The sequence below is a fragment of the Lynx canadensis genome, chromosome D4, assembly GCF_007474595.2.
Source record: "Lynx canadensis isolate LIC74 chromosome D4, mLynCan4.pri.v2, whole genome shotgun sequence".
In the NCBI taxonomy this organism is placed as follows: Eukaryota; Metazoa; Chordata; class Mammalia; order Carnivora; family Felidae; genus Lynx; species Lynx canadensis.
This window is the reverse complement of record NC_044315.2, coordinates 54,755,776-54,770,984: the sequence shown is the minus strand read 5'-3', so window position 1 is coordinate 54,770,984 and position 15,209 is coordinate 54,755,776. Positions and strand designations below refer to the sequence as shown.

The 15,209-nt window shown below is 40.8% G+C and overlaps 2 protein-coding genes across 2 annotated transcripts; one reads left to right on the top strand and one right to left on the bottom strand.

Moving 5' to 3' along the window:
• Positions 1-240: 240 nt before the first annotated feature.
• SMIM27 (small integral membrane protein 27) lies at positions 241-978 on the bottom strand. Its single transcript, XM_030294023.1, has 2 exons — positions 805-978; positions 241-460 (listed from the first exon to the last, which is right to left on the bottom strand). The coding sequence occupies exons 1-2, from the start codon at positions 847-849 to the stop codon at positions 338-340; spliced, it is 168 nt and encodes a 55-aa protein (XP_030149883.1). The 5' UTR covers positions 850-978; the 3' UTR covers positions 241-337.
• TOPORS (TOP1 binding arginine/serine rich protein, E3 ubiquitin ligase) lies at positions 661-13,752 on the top strand. Its single transcript, XM_030294017.2, has 3 exons — positions 661-850; positions 2,381-2,575; positions 9,225-13,752. The coding sequence occupies exons 1-3, from the start codon at positions 848-850 to the stop codon at positions 12,153-12,155; spliced, it is 3,129 nt and encodes a 1,042-aa protein (XP_030149877.1). The 5' UTR covers positions 661-847; the 3' UTR covers positions 12,156-13,752.
• Positions 13,753-15,209: the final 1,457 nt, after the last annotated feature.

The window sequence follows — 15,209 nt, the reverse complement described above, 5'->3', positions numbered from 1 at the left end:
ATGAAATGTTGCAATAAACAAATATAAGAACGACAATTCCACACAATTTGTTTTAAAGAAGACTTTCTGAGGCATTTTAAAAGAGGTACTTTAGAAACTCTAGGTGGAAAAACAGGTCATTCTACTTAGGATCCAGTTCTCCCATGCTGTCAGATCTAGGTTTTATATAAGAATGTAAAAGACAAACCTCTGTGAAAATTAGATTAGTGGTTATTATAAAGCACTTATACAAAAAAAAAATTGGAAACTCTGCATAATGGATTTTACTTTAAATATACACACGTGTCATATAAGCATGAGGTAAAGAACTATATGCACAGAATTAAATCCAGAAGAATTACAAATTCTCATTCATCCCCAAGATTTTGTCTGGGTATTTCTTGCTTAGCTGTCGTCGTGCGACTACTGTTGATGCATAGATGACATATCCCCAGGAGAGCAATACGATCGCGAGAAGCAACTAAAAAAATGCAAGATGGGGAGTAAGAGCAAAAAAAAAAAAAAAGTTACTGTCAGTGGTACTTTTCTCCCTCCCCTCGCCCCAACAGGTTGCCGTGTACGTTGCTAAGGTGGGAATTACAGTGAACAACTGGAATAAAGGGTTCCGGAGGCGAGTACACCCAGCCGCCCTTACGTAAGAAGCGGAAGAGCGTGTCTTCCAGGAAGAGGCGGAGTCGAGGTGAGAGTAAAATCCTTAATACAGGAATGGATTTTAGAGTTTCTGGGCGCTGAAGAAATAGGGGGCCTTCCGCCTGCGGGCCTAGGGAGTCGACACCGTGGAGCCCCCCCAGACTAGGGACCTACCACTGAATAAATCCAGTCCAGGGTGCGGCGACTCACTGGCTTCATGGTAAGGAGGCTGCGGCGTTCAGCGGGAACGGAGGGAAACTGCGGGCCTTAGAGTAACCTCCGGGGCGGCGGCTGCCGAGCGGTGGCGGCCATCTTGCAGCCGGGCATCAGCGCCCGCCCCTCGCCTCCAGGAGCGTTTCCCTTCAGCCGGGCCGGCCTCTTCCGCCCGGAGCTGGGGACAGGCTCACGTGATCTGCGGGCCTAGCTCGGGGTGCGGGGAGGGGATGGGATAAAGGAGAAAATGTTGAAAATGGCTTTTTTTTTTTTTTCAGTTAGAGAGATGGGCGTGCCTTAACAACCGGTCTTTCAGTTGCAGTGCTGTATTCATGCAAGATAATGAACCGTCTTGTGCATTTAAACATTCATTTGAAAAAATAATCCTTATTTTAAATACTACACTGGTTTCTGACGCTGGAGGGATTAACGTTTCCTCCCGCACTTGTTTCCACATGATACAGATAGATGTTCGTGTATTCATCATTGGCTTAAATAAGAGTGTCACCCATTTTTATATAACACAGGGACAAATCGTTATGGGAGTCCCTGTTAATTGAGCCCTTCTGCCAGAAAACAAAGTCTTTGAGAACTTAGTGGCTTGTGAATGTAAATGATACTTCTAAGAAATAACGTAGCGCGCATTACCTGGCATAACGTACGTGCCGATCAACAAGTGTCTTTTTGAGCGTATGTTATGTGTTTAGAACGGTAGCACATTATCAGATATTAAGCCAAAGACAGCATTTTGTACCTGGGCCGTTGTACCAAGTTTAGCTTGAGAATGTTTGGGATGCTCCCATCTGAGGCCTGTGGATAGAGTGGAGCAATGGGCCGCTTCAGGCTCAGGCGTTGTGTCTATACATCTCAGGTATCACCTAAAGAGCGTTTTAATCCAGATACGGGGAAGGGGAAAAGTGTTCTTTTGAGAAAAAAACGTTACCAGTTTGGGGAAGATTTCAAGGTCCTGTTTTTTTAGGCAATCCCTGTTTATCCTTAGACCGGAGTAGATTTAGGAAGACTGCGTAGGACACTGGTTGGGCTCTGGCTTTGGATTCCATTCGAATTCCAGTGTTATTTCCTAGCTGTGCAACCCGAGGCGGTCACTTCACCTCCATATAACTCAGTTCCTTTATGTTTACAACTAGAGGTAATTTTAGTAACTTTTCGCAGAGTTTGGTGAGGTTTAAATGAAACCAAGCTGGTTATCGTGTTTTTCGGGTAAGTTAAATACGAAAATTAAGTAGTGGGCCTGTAACCCCCAGAAACTGGTGATCACAAGAATGACGGTGATAGTAATGATTTGTGCCTGGAAGGATCTCCGAGCTCCCCTTCGGGGAGTGGAGGCGACGATGGGGGAAGGGCCGGGGCTCGGCTGAGAGTTCTTAGGCCCCGCCCTCGGTGCCGGCGCCCTTCTACTGCGCATGCGTTACGCACGCGGGTGTTGTGTTTTGACGCGCGGGGGGCTGCGGAGTGGGTCTCGCTTTCTGCCGCCGCCCCCCAAGCTGCCATTGGTGATGAGCGCTTTACGTCACAGGGGTCGCAGCAGCCGCCGGGGTCTCCGCTGTCTCGCGAGGAGGGTGAAGCGCCCCCGCCTGCTCCCGTTCCTGAGGGCCGGCGGAGAAGTCGTCGAGTACGCCTTCGCGGATCCTGCCGTCATCGACCTAGCTTTTTGGGCCGCCGAGAGCTTGGCACGAGCGCCCCAGCCGGGCCTGCGCCGGCGTCCTCCGAGGTGAGAAAGATCCGAAACAATGGGGCGCGGAGGTCGGAAGGGCTGGGCTAGCCGGCGCTCCTGGCCTGGAACGAGGCCCAGGGACCAGGGAGCTGCGATCGGGGCCTGAGGGGCCGTCCGGGCCTCGGCGGGGCGGGGCTCCCGGCGGGCGGGCTGGCGGCTCTGGTGGCGCACCTGTGGATTTGTGCGGGTGGGCGGGGAAGGGTTGCGTTTCCTGGAACCTCTCCCGAGGGGCGCGAGCCTACCGGTGTACTGGAAAAAGCTTGCTCTCTTGGGGGCGGGGGGTGGGGGGACCCCACACAAAACAAAACGTTCGCGTCTCACTAGTGGCATCGCCACTATCAGAGGTTTTGCCAGAGGTTAGGTTCCCTAATCTCTCCGCCTGTCTGTAAAATAGGAGTAAATGTGTTTTAGTTCGTTGTGATTATGTAATGCACGTGGTGCTTATCAGCGATCCTGGCGAGTGGCACTTCTCACCCCGAGGAAGCCACTATCACCGTGACTATTGGAGTTGTCTGTGCTGTGTTACACATTGTGGGTTGGGCTCGCCTGCCTGTGGTTTTTCCAACCATCCAGTCAGTGTAGCTTTCCTCGTGGGCTGCTGATTCGTAGACTGGAAGGGAGCCGTACTGAGATGAAGCAAACAATGTTTTAAAGGCAAAAGAGAATAGAATTTTTGGTAGGTAATGTTCAAGATTATTTAGGATAAATTAATAGTTATCCGAGATTTAAGTTAATGGTGAAGGTTGGGGTCTTTTTAATTTTGTTTTTAGTCAATGAAATTAAAAGCTTTAGGCAGCCAAAGCAGTAATGCTTACCTGGAGTGAGTGGCTTTAGAAGGAAATGGTTCCCAAGCAGGTTTTTTTTATGGCTGGAATTGGAATTAAAATTCATAGCTTCTGGTCAGTAGATCCTGTAAGATCCATGTGATCCTTGGGAACTGAATTGCAGATCAGAGAGGTACAGTGGTTTTTAAGGTCATAAGAGGTAAGACCCAGATTACTTTTATTTTTATTATTATTTTTTAATGTTTGTTTATTTTTGAGAGAGAGCATGAGCTGGGGGGGCAGAGAGAGAGAGGGAGACCCAGAATCTGAAGCAGGTTCCAGGCTCCCAGCTGTCAGCACAGGGCCTGGTGCGGGGCTCGAACTCAGGAACCATGAGATCATGACCTGAGCCAAAGTGGGACTCTTAACTACTGAGCCACCCAGGCACCCCTCCACATTATTTTTAATATTTGGGGCTTATTCTAGTTCATCTACTTTTCAGGTGGGTACTGTTATTTAACCCATTTTAGAATTGGGAAAATTTGAAGGTTTTGAGAAATAATTTCCTCCAGATCACACCGCTAATAAGTGGCTTTGATTTTCAACCCTGGCTCAACATTAGAATTAATAACATCACTCCCCTATATGTAATCACCATTTTTTAAAATAAACTCAATTTATTTATTTTCAGAGAGAGAAAGAGATTGCATGCACGCACAAACTGGGTAGGGGCAGAGGGAGAGAGAGTGAGAGAGAGAATTTAAGCAGGAATTCTCTGACTTGGGGCTCAAATTCATGAACCTCAAGATCATGACCTGAACCGAAACCAAGAGTCAGAGCCTTAACTGACTGAGGCACCCAGATGCCCCTAATTAGCACCATTTTTAAATGTCCTGACATAATTTATAGACTCCAGTCTCTTGATTCTTTACCCCCTCTCACTCATTTTCCCTAAGTAATACATACTTGTTAAATATCTGCACTTACCCCAAAATGTGATAGGAAGGATTCTTACCTCTGTTAAAGCCAGTAGATTTGAAGATTTGGGGAAGGTTTGGTTTAATCAGTGTATCCTAAAGGTGGCAAAGTTTATTTAGAATTTGGGAGGCAGTTCTGGAAAAAGGATCAGAAGAATTGATTTCATCTTTAGCCCTGTGGGGAAATTAACTTCAAGTCCCAATTCCTAGAGTGCGAGGACAGAGAAACCTTTATCACAAGGTTCTAGAATCTGAAGCACTAAATCCACCATCAGGTCCACCTTTGCTACCTAAACCCAGAATTTGTAAACCTATAAATCTTAATCTGTCTCCTAACCACTCCTGTTTTATGCCTTAATTCGTATTTTTATTTATTTTTTTTTAAATTTTTTTTCAACGTTTTTTATTTTTATTTTTGGGACAGAGAGAGACAGAGCATGAACGGGGGAGGGGCAGAGAGAGAGGGAGACACAGAATCGGAAACAGGCTCCAGGCTCCGAGCCATCAGCCCAGAGCCTGACGCGGGGCTCGAACTCACGGACCTCGAGATCGTGACCTGGCTGAAGTCGGACGCTTAACCGACTGCGCCACCCAGGCGCCCCAATTCGTATTTTTAAAACAGCTTTGTTGAAATAGAATTTATATTCCATCCATAAAGGTCACCTGTTTAAAGTGTATAATCCAGTGGTTTTGGGTATACTTACAGAGTTGTGCAACTATAATTGAACATTTTCATCATCTCAGAAATAAACTTTGTAATCTCTCTCCCTCCCCCAGCAACCACCATAAATTTTCATCCATAGATTTGCCTATTCTGGACATTTCATATGAATGGCATCATGCAACATGTGGTCTTAGCGACTAATTTTTTTTTTTTCCATTTAGCTTAATGAAAATTTTCATCTATATTGTAGCATTTATCAGTGCTTCATCCTTTTTATTGCCCAGTTATATTCCATTGTATGGATATACCACATTTTGTCTTTTCATCAGTTGTTGGGATTGTTTCCACGTTTGAGCTATTGTGACAAATGCTGCTCTGATTATTCACATCCAGGTTTTTGTGTGGACATATGTTTTCATTTCTCTTGGGTAGGTGTTGAATTCTGGGTCACATGGTAATTCTACCACATTTGTATCTCAGCAAATATTTTGGTGAATTAAAAAAAAAAAAAGTAATCTCTACACCCAGTTGGAGCTTGAACTCATTACCTCGAGATCAAGAGTCACATGCTCTACTGACTGAGCAAGCCAGGTGCTCCATTAGCAAATGTTTTAATTTCAGCATTAGCGATGTTTTTGAAGGAGTAAATCTCTTATTTGATGATGTACGTTCATTGCCATTGTTTGATGTTTCTGGTAACTTCCAGTCTTTATATCTAAAGATACTAGAGAAATACAAAACAACTCTTTTCTTTTTGTCTATTGTAAATGACATTACTGATCATTCTTTAGCTTTATGCTGTGCTGTCAAAGTGGTTAACAGGTTTATAAAACTAGGGAAGGGAAGACTTAAGATTCCATTTTTTAAAACAAATCCTACTTAGTTGATATTTTGTTTTATTTGAGCTTCAAGTTTACTACCTACTAATTTCCTTTAATAAATGCATTCAGGGTTGTAATTTTTAAATTAAATTTTTTTTTTCAACGTTTATTTATTTTTGGGACAGAGAGAGACAGAGCATGAATGGGGGAGGGGCAGAGAGAGAGGGAGACACAGAATCGGAAACAGGCTCCAGGCTCTGAGCCATCAGCCCAGAGCCTGACACGGGGCTCGAACTCACGGACCGCGAGATCGTGACCTGGCTGAAGTCGGATGCTTAACCGACTGCGCCACCCAGGCACCCCTGGGGTTGTAATTTTTATGTGAACTGCAAATGTTCAGTAAATACTAAATGTCTGTATTTCCAAGAAATAAACTAAGATACAATGTATTAGCTTTAAATTCACCAGTCTTTTTTTAAAAGTCTAGTAATCCCTTTATTACATAGGTGTACAGACTAAAATCTAGAGCTAATTGGATATCTCTAGTTTACAGAGTTATTTTTAGGGGAAATTTGCTTTTCAGTCCAGGTTCTCTGTGAACCTCTCCAGTTCCCACTCCACTCTTCATTCCTTCCCCTAGTGCACAAACTCTGATCATAAAAATGTTTATTTTTAGGCTTTTTTTTCCCTGGGGGAGAATAAAAATGTTAGAAGTAGGGGAAAATGCTGAGAGATTTATGCAATATTAAGGTTTCAGAGTTTAAATATAGTAACAATTAGTACTGTATTATTTATATAGCTCTATGCAGTTTGCAATTCTATGCTGTAGAGTGTTGATTTTTGTATTTCTGGTCTAGAAAATAGAGGACTAGAAATATTTAGATCCCTGGAGAAACATTTGTTCAGCATTAATTGATTTCCTATTAAGTTATGTCTTGGAGAAAGTTAAGATACCCTAGATGAGCAAGTTTAATTTGAAATCTGTGATGAAATAGTTACATTTCACAATCATGGATTTTTGTCATCGGGTTTGTTAGAGTTTGGTATGGCCAGTGTTTAGAAAGTTGTATTATTTGGCTGACTTGAAAGCAGTTGACTGCTGATAGAACTCCCTGTAATAGAGGAGGTGAATAAAGATGAATAATAGGCCCAGGAAACATAAAGGAAGAACCTAATATTTAATATATATTTAGTGATTAGTATAGAATATAGCTAAAGAGAGATAAGATGATAAAGCCAAAAATATAAGGCACACCAAATTTCAGCTCTGGCAAAATCATTTTGTAAGTTATGGGTCAACATAAACTGATAAATTTAAAGAAAACAAAACTAATCTTTAAGATTTTAGTGATCCTTGTGGGGAAAAAATGAGACTAGAAGCATTATTTCAAGAAACTTTGTGGGTGACTTTGGATTAAATAAAAAAATCTAGGCAAGGCTTTTAGGGGATTCTGTAAGGAGTCCATGAGGAACTGAAAATAATAGTGTAACAAATAGTAATAATAATAACAGCATCTAACGTTTATGCAGTAGTTGCTGTGAGCCAGCAACTACCTTTGAGTGCTTTTACATATTTCATTTAGTCTTCACTAAAAGATACTTTTGTGTGTGTGTGTAAGAATCTTCCACTAAAGACTACAGAATTGGTTTAAACTGGTGAACTTTGTGGTATGCAGATTATCTCACGACAGTTATTTTTATTTTTTATTTTTTTGAGAGCATGAGCAAGCGGGGGGAGGGACAGAGGGAGAGAGAATCCCAAGTGGGCTTCATGCCCAGCATGGAACCCCACTGGGGCTTGATCCCACAACCATGAGATCATGACCTGAGCCAAAACCAAGAGTCAGACGCTTAACTTACTGAGCTACCCAGGTGCCTGTCACTACAGTTATTTTTAAAGGTGCATATCCAATACTTTCCACAAATAAAATAAGTCAGTCTGTATTGTTCAGGGCATTTGTATCAATGATATAAAACCATACATGGAAATAACACCAACTGAGGACTGTGGTGATTTGGGTTTTTGTTTTCTAGAGAGGGATAGGAGAAGATAAGGGATATTTTAAAAAATTTGGAATAACCATGAAAAATGTGAAGTTGTTAAATCTGGGTGGTGGATACATGAGTTCTTGGCAGATTTTCTTTTGTATATATCAAATTATTTTTAGTTCTCTATTTTTTTTAAGTTTATTTATTTTGAGAGAGAGATTGTGTGTGGGAGAGAGTGAGTCTGGGTAGGGGCAAAGAGAGAGAAGGAGAGAATCCCAAGCAGGCTCTGCGCTGTCAGTGCAGAGCCCCATGCAGGGCTCCATCTCACGAACTATGAGATCATGACCTGAGCTGGAATCAGGAGTTGGATGCTTAACTGACTGAGCCACCCAGGTGCCCCCTGTTAAATTCTCTTGAAAAAGAATAGAAAGTTAGGGGCACCTGGATGGCTCAGTTAGTTAAGCATCTGACTTCGGCTCAGTTCATGATCTTGCAGTTTGTGAGTTGGAGGCCTGCATTGGGCTCAGCGTTAACCATGCAGAGCTTGCTTGGGATTCTCTCTCTCCCTCTGTCTCTGCCCCATGCTTGCTTCTCTCTCTCTCTCTCTCTCTCTCTCTCTCTCTCTCTCTCTCTCAAAATAAATAAACTTTAAAACAATTAAAGATAGAATGCTGTATAGTACTTGAAAGCTTACTATATATGATAATGTACCTTTTCTAAAGGTTTTTATTTTTTAAAAAATTTTTTTAAATGTTTATTTTTGAGAGAGACCGAGTGTGAGTGGGGGAGGAGCAGAGCAAGAAGGAGACACAGAATCCAAAGCAGGGTCCAGGCTCTGAGCTGTCAGCACCCAGCCTGATGTGGGGCTCAAACCCATGAACCGTGAGATCATGGCCTGAGCCGAAGTCAGACGCTTAACCGACTGAGCCACCCAGGTTCCCCTTTATTTTTTTAATGTTTATATTTTGAGAGAGAGAGAGAGTGAACACAAGCTGGGAGAGGGGCAGAGAGAGATGGAGACAGAATCTGAAGCAGGCTTCAAGCTGTCAGCACAGAACTGGACGTGGGGCTCGAGCTCACGAGCTGTGAGATCATTACCTGAGCCGAAGTTGGATGCTCAACCAACAGAGCCACCCAGGCGCCCCTCTGAAGGCTTTTTATATCTTCACAAACACTGTGATGCAGGTTCTATTATCACCGATCTAGTCACGCTTGCTAGTGTGGAATCAGAATTCAATTCAGGATTCAAATACCTGACTTTAGTGTTTGTGTTTTAAGTACTATGCTAGCTGCCCTTGCATATTACAAAGATAATGAGCTACTCAACTATTTTCACCAAAGAATGTCTCATAGTCATTATTTGCTTTTTTTTTTTTCCAGGTTTAGTTTCTTTTTTATCAGATTACTGATGTATTTTTTTCCCTTTTACAGATAATGGCATCAGCTGCTAAGGAATTTAAAATGGACAACTTTTCACCTAAAGCTGGTACTAGCAAATTGCAACAGACAGTACCAGCTGATGCATCTCCTGATTCTAAGTGTCCTATATGCTTGGATAGATTTGATAATGTGTCTTACTTAGATCGCTGTTTACATAAGTTCTGTTTTCGCTGTGTACAGGAGTGGTCAAAAAACAAAGCTGAATGTCCACTGTGTAAACAGCCCTTTGATTCTATTTTCCATTCTGTGAGGGCAGAAGATGACTTCAAGGAGTATGTCCTGAGGCCTTCGTATAATGGTTCTTTTGCCACCCCTGATGCTCCACGATTTCGCTATCGTACAACTATGACAAATCGAAGTACTTCTGTGTATTCACCTAGTAGTACCGCGAATAGAAGAACAACAACTCCACCAGATAGTGGAGTACTATTTGAAGGGTTAGGCATTTCAGCAAGACCTAGAAATGGTGAAATTCCTCAACTTATGAGGCAGATTGCAATAAGGAGGCCAACTACTGCAGATGAAAGATCTTTGCGAAAAATTCAAGAACAAGATATTATTAATTTCAGACGAACTCTCTATCGTGCTGGTGCTCGTGTTAGAAATATTGAAGATGGTGGTCGCTGCAGGGATATTTCAGCTGAATTTTTCCGTAGAAATCCAGCTTGCCTTCACAGATTAGTCCCCTGGTTAAAACGTGAACTTACAGTTCTTTTTGGAGCTCATGGATCTTTAGTGAATATTGTCCAGCACATCATCATGAGTAATGTTACTCGCTATGACTTGGAGAGTCGGGAGTTTGTATCTGACTTAAGACCGTTTTTACTTAATCGGACTGAGCATTTTATACATGAATTTATCAGTTTTGCTCGATCTCCCTTTAACATGGCAGCTTTTGACCAGCATGCTAATTATGATTGTCCTGCTCCTTCATATGAAGAAGGTAGCCATTCTGATTCTTCAGTTATAACAATATCTCCAGATGAAGCTGAAACCCAAGAGTTGGATATCAATGTAACCACTGTTAGTCAAGCACCATGGGATGATGAAACTCCAGGGCCATCTTACTCAAGCTCAGAGCAGGTACATGCTGCCATGTCTTCCCTTTTAAATACTTCTGATAGTTCAGATGAAGAACTTGTAGCAGGAAGAGCTACATCTCAGATACAAGGAGTACAAAGTAATGAAGACCTAAATAATGACAGTGATTCTTCTTCAGATAATTGTGTCATTGTTGGGTTTGTTAAACCACTAGCTGAGAGGACCCCAGAACTTGTTGAACTGTCCTCTGATTCTGAGGAGTTAGGCTCTTATGAGAAAATGGAGACAGTGAAGACACAAGAACAATCCTACAGTTCTGGTGATAGTGATGTTAGTAGATGTTCATCTCCACGCTCTGTCCTTGGAAAGGATGAGCAAATAAATAAAGGTCATTGTGGTTCTGGTAAAAGAATCAAGTCAAAGAAGGAAGAGAAACACTCAACATCATTGTCATCTCCTAGAGACCTGAGCTCATCTATCAGAGGAGATAGAGTATATTCCCCATATAACCATAGACACAGGAGGAGGGCAAGGTCAAGAAGTTCAGATTCACGTTCCCAGAGTAGAAGTGGGCATGATCAGAAGAATCGTAGAAAGCATCATGGGAAGAAAAGGATGAAAAGCAAAAGATCGAGAAGCAGGGAGAGTAGCAGACCTAGAGGTAGAAGAGACAAAAAGAGATCAAGAACTAGAGATAGCAGCTGGTCAAGAAGAAGCCAGACTCTCTCTCTAAGTAGTGAAAGCACAAGCAGATCAAGATCTCGTAGCAGTGATCATGGTAAAAGAAGATCACGGAGCAGAAATAGAGATCGTTATTACTTAAGAAATAATTATGGAAGCAGATACAAGTGGGAGTACACTTACTATAGTAGAAACAAGGACAGGGATGGCTACGAATCATCATACAGGAGGAGGACTCTGTCCAGAGCTCATTATTCCAGACAATCTTCAAGTCCAGAATTCAGAATTCAGTCCTTTTCTGAAAGAACAAATGCAAGGAAAAAAAATAATCACAGTGAAAGGAAGTATTACTACTATGAAAGGCACAGATCAAGGAGCCTATCTAGTAATAGATCAAAGACTGCATCTACAGGGCCTGATTGGGTAAGAAATGAAAAGCCTGGGGGGAAACGAAAATACAAAACGCGCCATTTGGAGGGTACTAACGAAGTGGCCCAACCTTCTCGTGAATTTGCTTCTAAAGTAAAGGAAAGCCATTACCAAAAATCCTCGTCAAAATTAGATGGAAACCACAAAAATGAGAGTGATAGCTTTTCAGACAGCCGGTCATCAGACAGAGAGACAAAACACAAGAGGAAAAAAAGGAGGACCCGGAGCTTGAGTGTGGAGATAGTTTATGAAGGGAAAGCTACTGATACGACTAGACACCATAAAAAGAAAAAGAAGAAGCACAAGAAGAAGCATAAGAAGCATCATGGGGACAATGCTTCACGCTCACCAGTTGTAATTACCATTGACAGTGATAGTGATAAGGATTCTGAAGTAAAGGAGGATACAGAATGCGGTAATAGTGGTCCTCAAGACTCTTTACAAAATGAGTTTTTGCCTCCCCCCTTCGAACCATTTGAAGCTAAAGATGTAGTTACAATAGAAGATGAATTTGGCATCCTAGACACGGAGTGTAATACTACCACGCTTAATAACAACTTGAATAATGCCAACAAAACTGTGGATAATATTCCATCCCAGGCAGCTTCAGTTGAACAAACTCTTGATGTAAGAGAAGAGAGTACCTTTGCCTCTGATTTGGAGAACCAGCCCAGTAATGTCTCTATTCAAACTGAGCCATCAAGGCAATTGCCATCTCCACGGACATCATTAATGTCAGTGTCTCTTGGGAGAGACCGTGATATGTCTTAAAACTGCCAAAGCATCTCATTGAGAATTCTGATGGAAAACAAAAACAACAGTTAACAGTTTCATCTGCTGCAGTCTATTTAAAGATGACTTTTGGTGAAAACTTTTCCCCCTTAAAAATATTTTAAGTGATTTTTTTTTTGTGTTAAAAATTTGTAAAAATCATTATTTGTTCAAAAAGTATGTATGTCCCACCCTCAGAGATATGCACTTTTAAGTGAGGAAAATGATATTGCTAGCAGTTTATTTAAAACTTGGGGTCCTTTTTAAATAAAAAAAAATATAAATTTTAGAAGTTATTTCATAAAGCCATATGGTATCAACATATTTTTAAAGTAGTCAATGAGTATTTTTGAATTTTTTTTTGAGAGTTATTCTGGAAATGTGTTATAAGCTAGGAGAATCCCTTTGGACAGTCTTTATTTTTCTTCTTAAAACTTTGTATGATTCAAAACCATTTCTTCAGGTTAAATTAAGGCATTTTAATCTGCACAGTTTAGACATCTGCCAAAAGAAAATTTAAATATTTCCTTTATATACTTGTTTATCTGGACTGCCAGTAAAACAGATGTGTATTCGACAAAATAAAAAATAAAACAGTAACACTTTACAAGAATCCAGAAATTTTTCTATGTAGTATTGCCTTTTTTTTTTTTTAATTTTAGTAGAGCTAAAATCTTGAAAATAGTTAAGGATATACTTGTTATAAATAGTAAATTTTAGATGATCTGCATTTAATTTCACAGTTTTAATTATTTTAGTTCTTTGATTATAAGGAATATCATACTTGTTTTCTGTCTTCAGTAAAATGCAGTTATGTAGCATTTAGCCTATTAAAAACAAAATACCCTTGCCAAACTTCTACATTGGTAGTTCTTGTATGCAAAGTGGTTATGTTTATGTTTTATCCTTGTTTTAGAGATGATAAAATAAATTGCTCTCTGTCTAGCCTGATGTAAGATTGCCAGGGAAGAACAGAATTTGGATTAAATCTAATTTAGTCGCCTTCAGCTTGCCTTGTTACCATATTCATTCATTGTTCAACAGAAGTTGGAATGCCTGCTGGGTGGCAGGTTCTATGTTTTATGTTTTTAGGGTTTCAGTGATAGAACAAAGTAGATATGATCTCTGTCCTTGGGGGACATATATGTAAACATTAAAAACCATAAATTCTCAGAAGAGAAAACATAATTTCCTATAAGAGCACACAGTGGGGGCCTAATTTCACGTGGAAGTGATAGCTGAATTGAAATTGAGAAAACAAGTAGCTATTAGCTAGGAGTAGAGTTGTTCTTCGCAAAGGAAAAGATGTCCAAAGATCCAAAGGCAGAAGCATACTGCAAGAACTAAAAGTAGGCAAAATTAGCCAAAGGACAAGGTGGGACCAAGCTTTGTAGGTCATTTTTGTATTTGTTATAAGGGCAATAGGAAATTCTTTTAAAATGACAATCTAAAATTGATGTTGGCAATTTTTAGTAAGCTCAGACACTGAGACTGAGAAAATGTTGGGAAGACCATAGTTGATCAAGGAATATACCTTGAAATTATGACATGATTTTGTAGTTTTCTGAAGTATTAAAGACAATGCTATGTTATTTCATTTTTTAATTTTATGTGATATTTGTATACATTTAGTGAAAACCTATCAATGTTTTTAAACACCTAAAGCTCATCTTAACACATGGCACCATCACATCATCCTCTTAGGTGTTCAGGCCAAAAATTTCCCAGTCTTTGTTTCTCCTCCTTCTCTCATTTAATCCCCAAATCCTGGCCAGTAAGTATTTCTAATGTGTCTATACCATTATCCAACCTAGGCAGCCATAATCTCTCACTTGTGCTATTATAATGGGTCTGCCTGTATCCATTGTTGCTCTACACCTACCCTCCCCCCATGTTAGCATTCAAAAAAAGTTAAAAAAATTTTTTTTTTTGTTTCATTCCCATATTTAAAATCCTTCAGGAACTTTCTGTTATTCTTAGGATACTTTAAAAAAGCAAGCAAAAATCCAGCATAATATGCCTCTGCTTCATCAGATTCTGGTCCACTTTCAGCTTTCCTCTCCCCTCATTTGCTCTGGCCACCTTAGCCTGTTTCAGGTCTATGGAGGGGCTGCTGCTTACTAATGCAGAGCCTTCATATGTGGATTTTTCTTCTGCTAGGAACTGAATTTCATCTGTGTTAAAGGAGGCTTTTGCTAACGTGTACCCTTTTCCATTATTTCCCCTCAAACTTGCACTCATAATAACCCTGGACAGTGTAGTAATTGATTACAGAGTGTTCTCTTACCAATCTGCAAGTTCTTTGGCGACTGTATGTATGTGTACTGGTAAATCCCTTCTCTTTCGTTTCATATAAGAAGTACTTACAGCACTTACTGGATGGATAACTAGGTGCTAGAGATGTTTAAAATTGGCTAAGACCTCCCTTCTCCTTTCAGGGGGCTCTGCTATCTGTCAGTTTTTAGCCTAATCCTGTGTTCTTTAACCTGTTCATCTGAATTCAATGTCCATGAGACATTTTATTTTACCTCAGGTTTTTAGTGTTTTTGTGACTTTAACGGGAATGCAACCTAACATTTGCACTTGGTTGTTCATCAGTCTTCAGATTGACAACAGGAAAACTTTATTACTTCCCAGTTTCAGTAAGCTCTGTGGGAGGCCCTCACCAACCCATCTAATCTGTAATAATGGTCTGTGCATACAAAAGGGCAACAACAGTTTACTCAAGGTAAACTGACAGCCCATTCTTACTGGGAATTCTTCCATCATGGGGAATAATTACAGTCCCCTGCCAGTGGGTATGGATGCCTTTAGTCAGTCAGTACACCCTGGATTAAAAATTTTTCAGAAGGTTCTTCAGGATACCAGAAACCATGTATGAGCTGGTTTGAGTTGTGGCCACGCACTGTCCCCACCAATGGGGGCAAAGGATGGGAAGTAGAGGGAGAGGTTTCTCTTCACAAACCAGATTTTTTCAGAATTCTGAGCATGGGTGCATTTCTAACATTAAGCTCGTTACGCTACATACAATTGAAATGTTAACTGACTAAATTA

Bases quoted from the DNA above. Each gene is read 5' to 3' on its own strand.
- TOPORS (XM_030294017.2), top strand. The intron at 2,576-9,224 runs GTGAGAAAGATC...TCCCTTTTACAG, and splicing joins CTGCGCCGGCGTCCTCCGAG to ATAATGGCATCAGCTGCTAA.
- SMIM27 (XM_030294023.1), bottom strand. From the start codon at position 849: ATGAAGCCAGTGAGTCGCCGCACCCTGGACTGGATTTATTCAGTG. The intron at 461-804 runs GTAGGTCCCTAG...GCATTTTTTTAG, and splicing joins TGGACTGGATTTATTCAGTG to TTGCTTCTCGCGATCGTATT.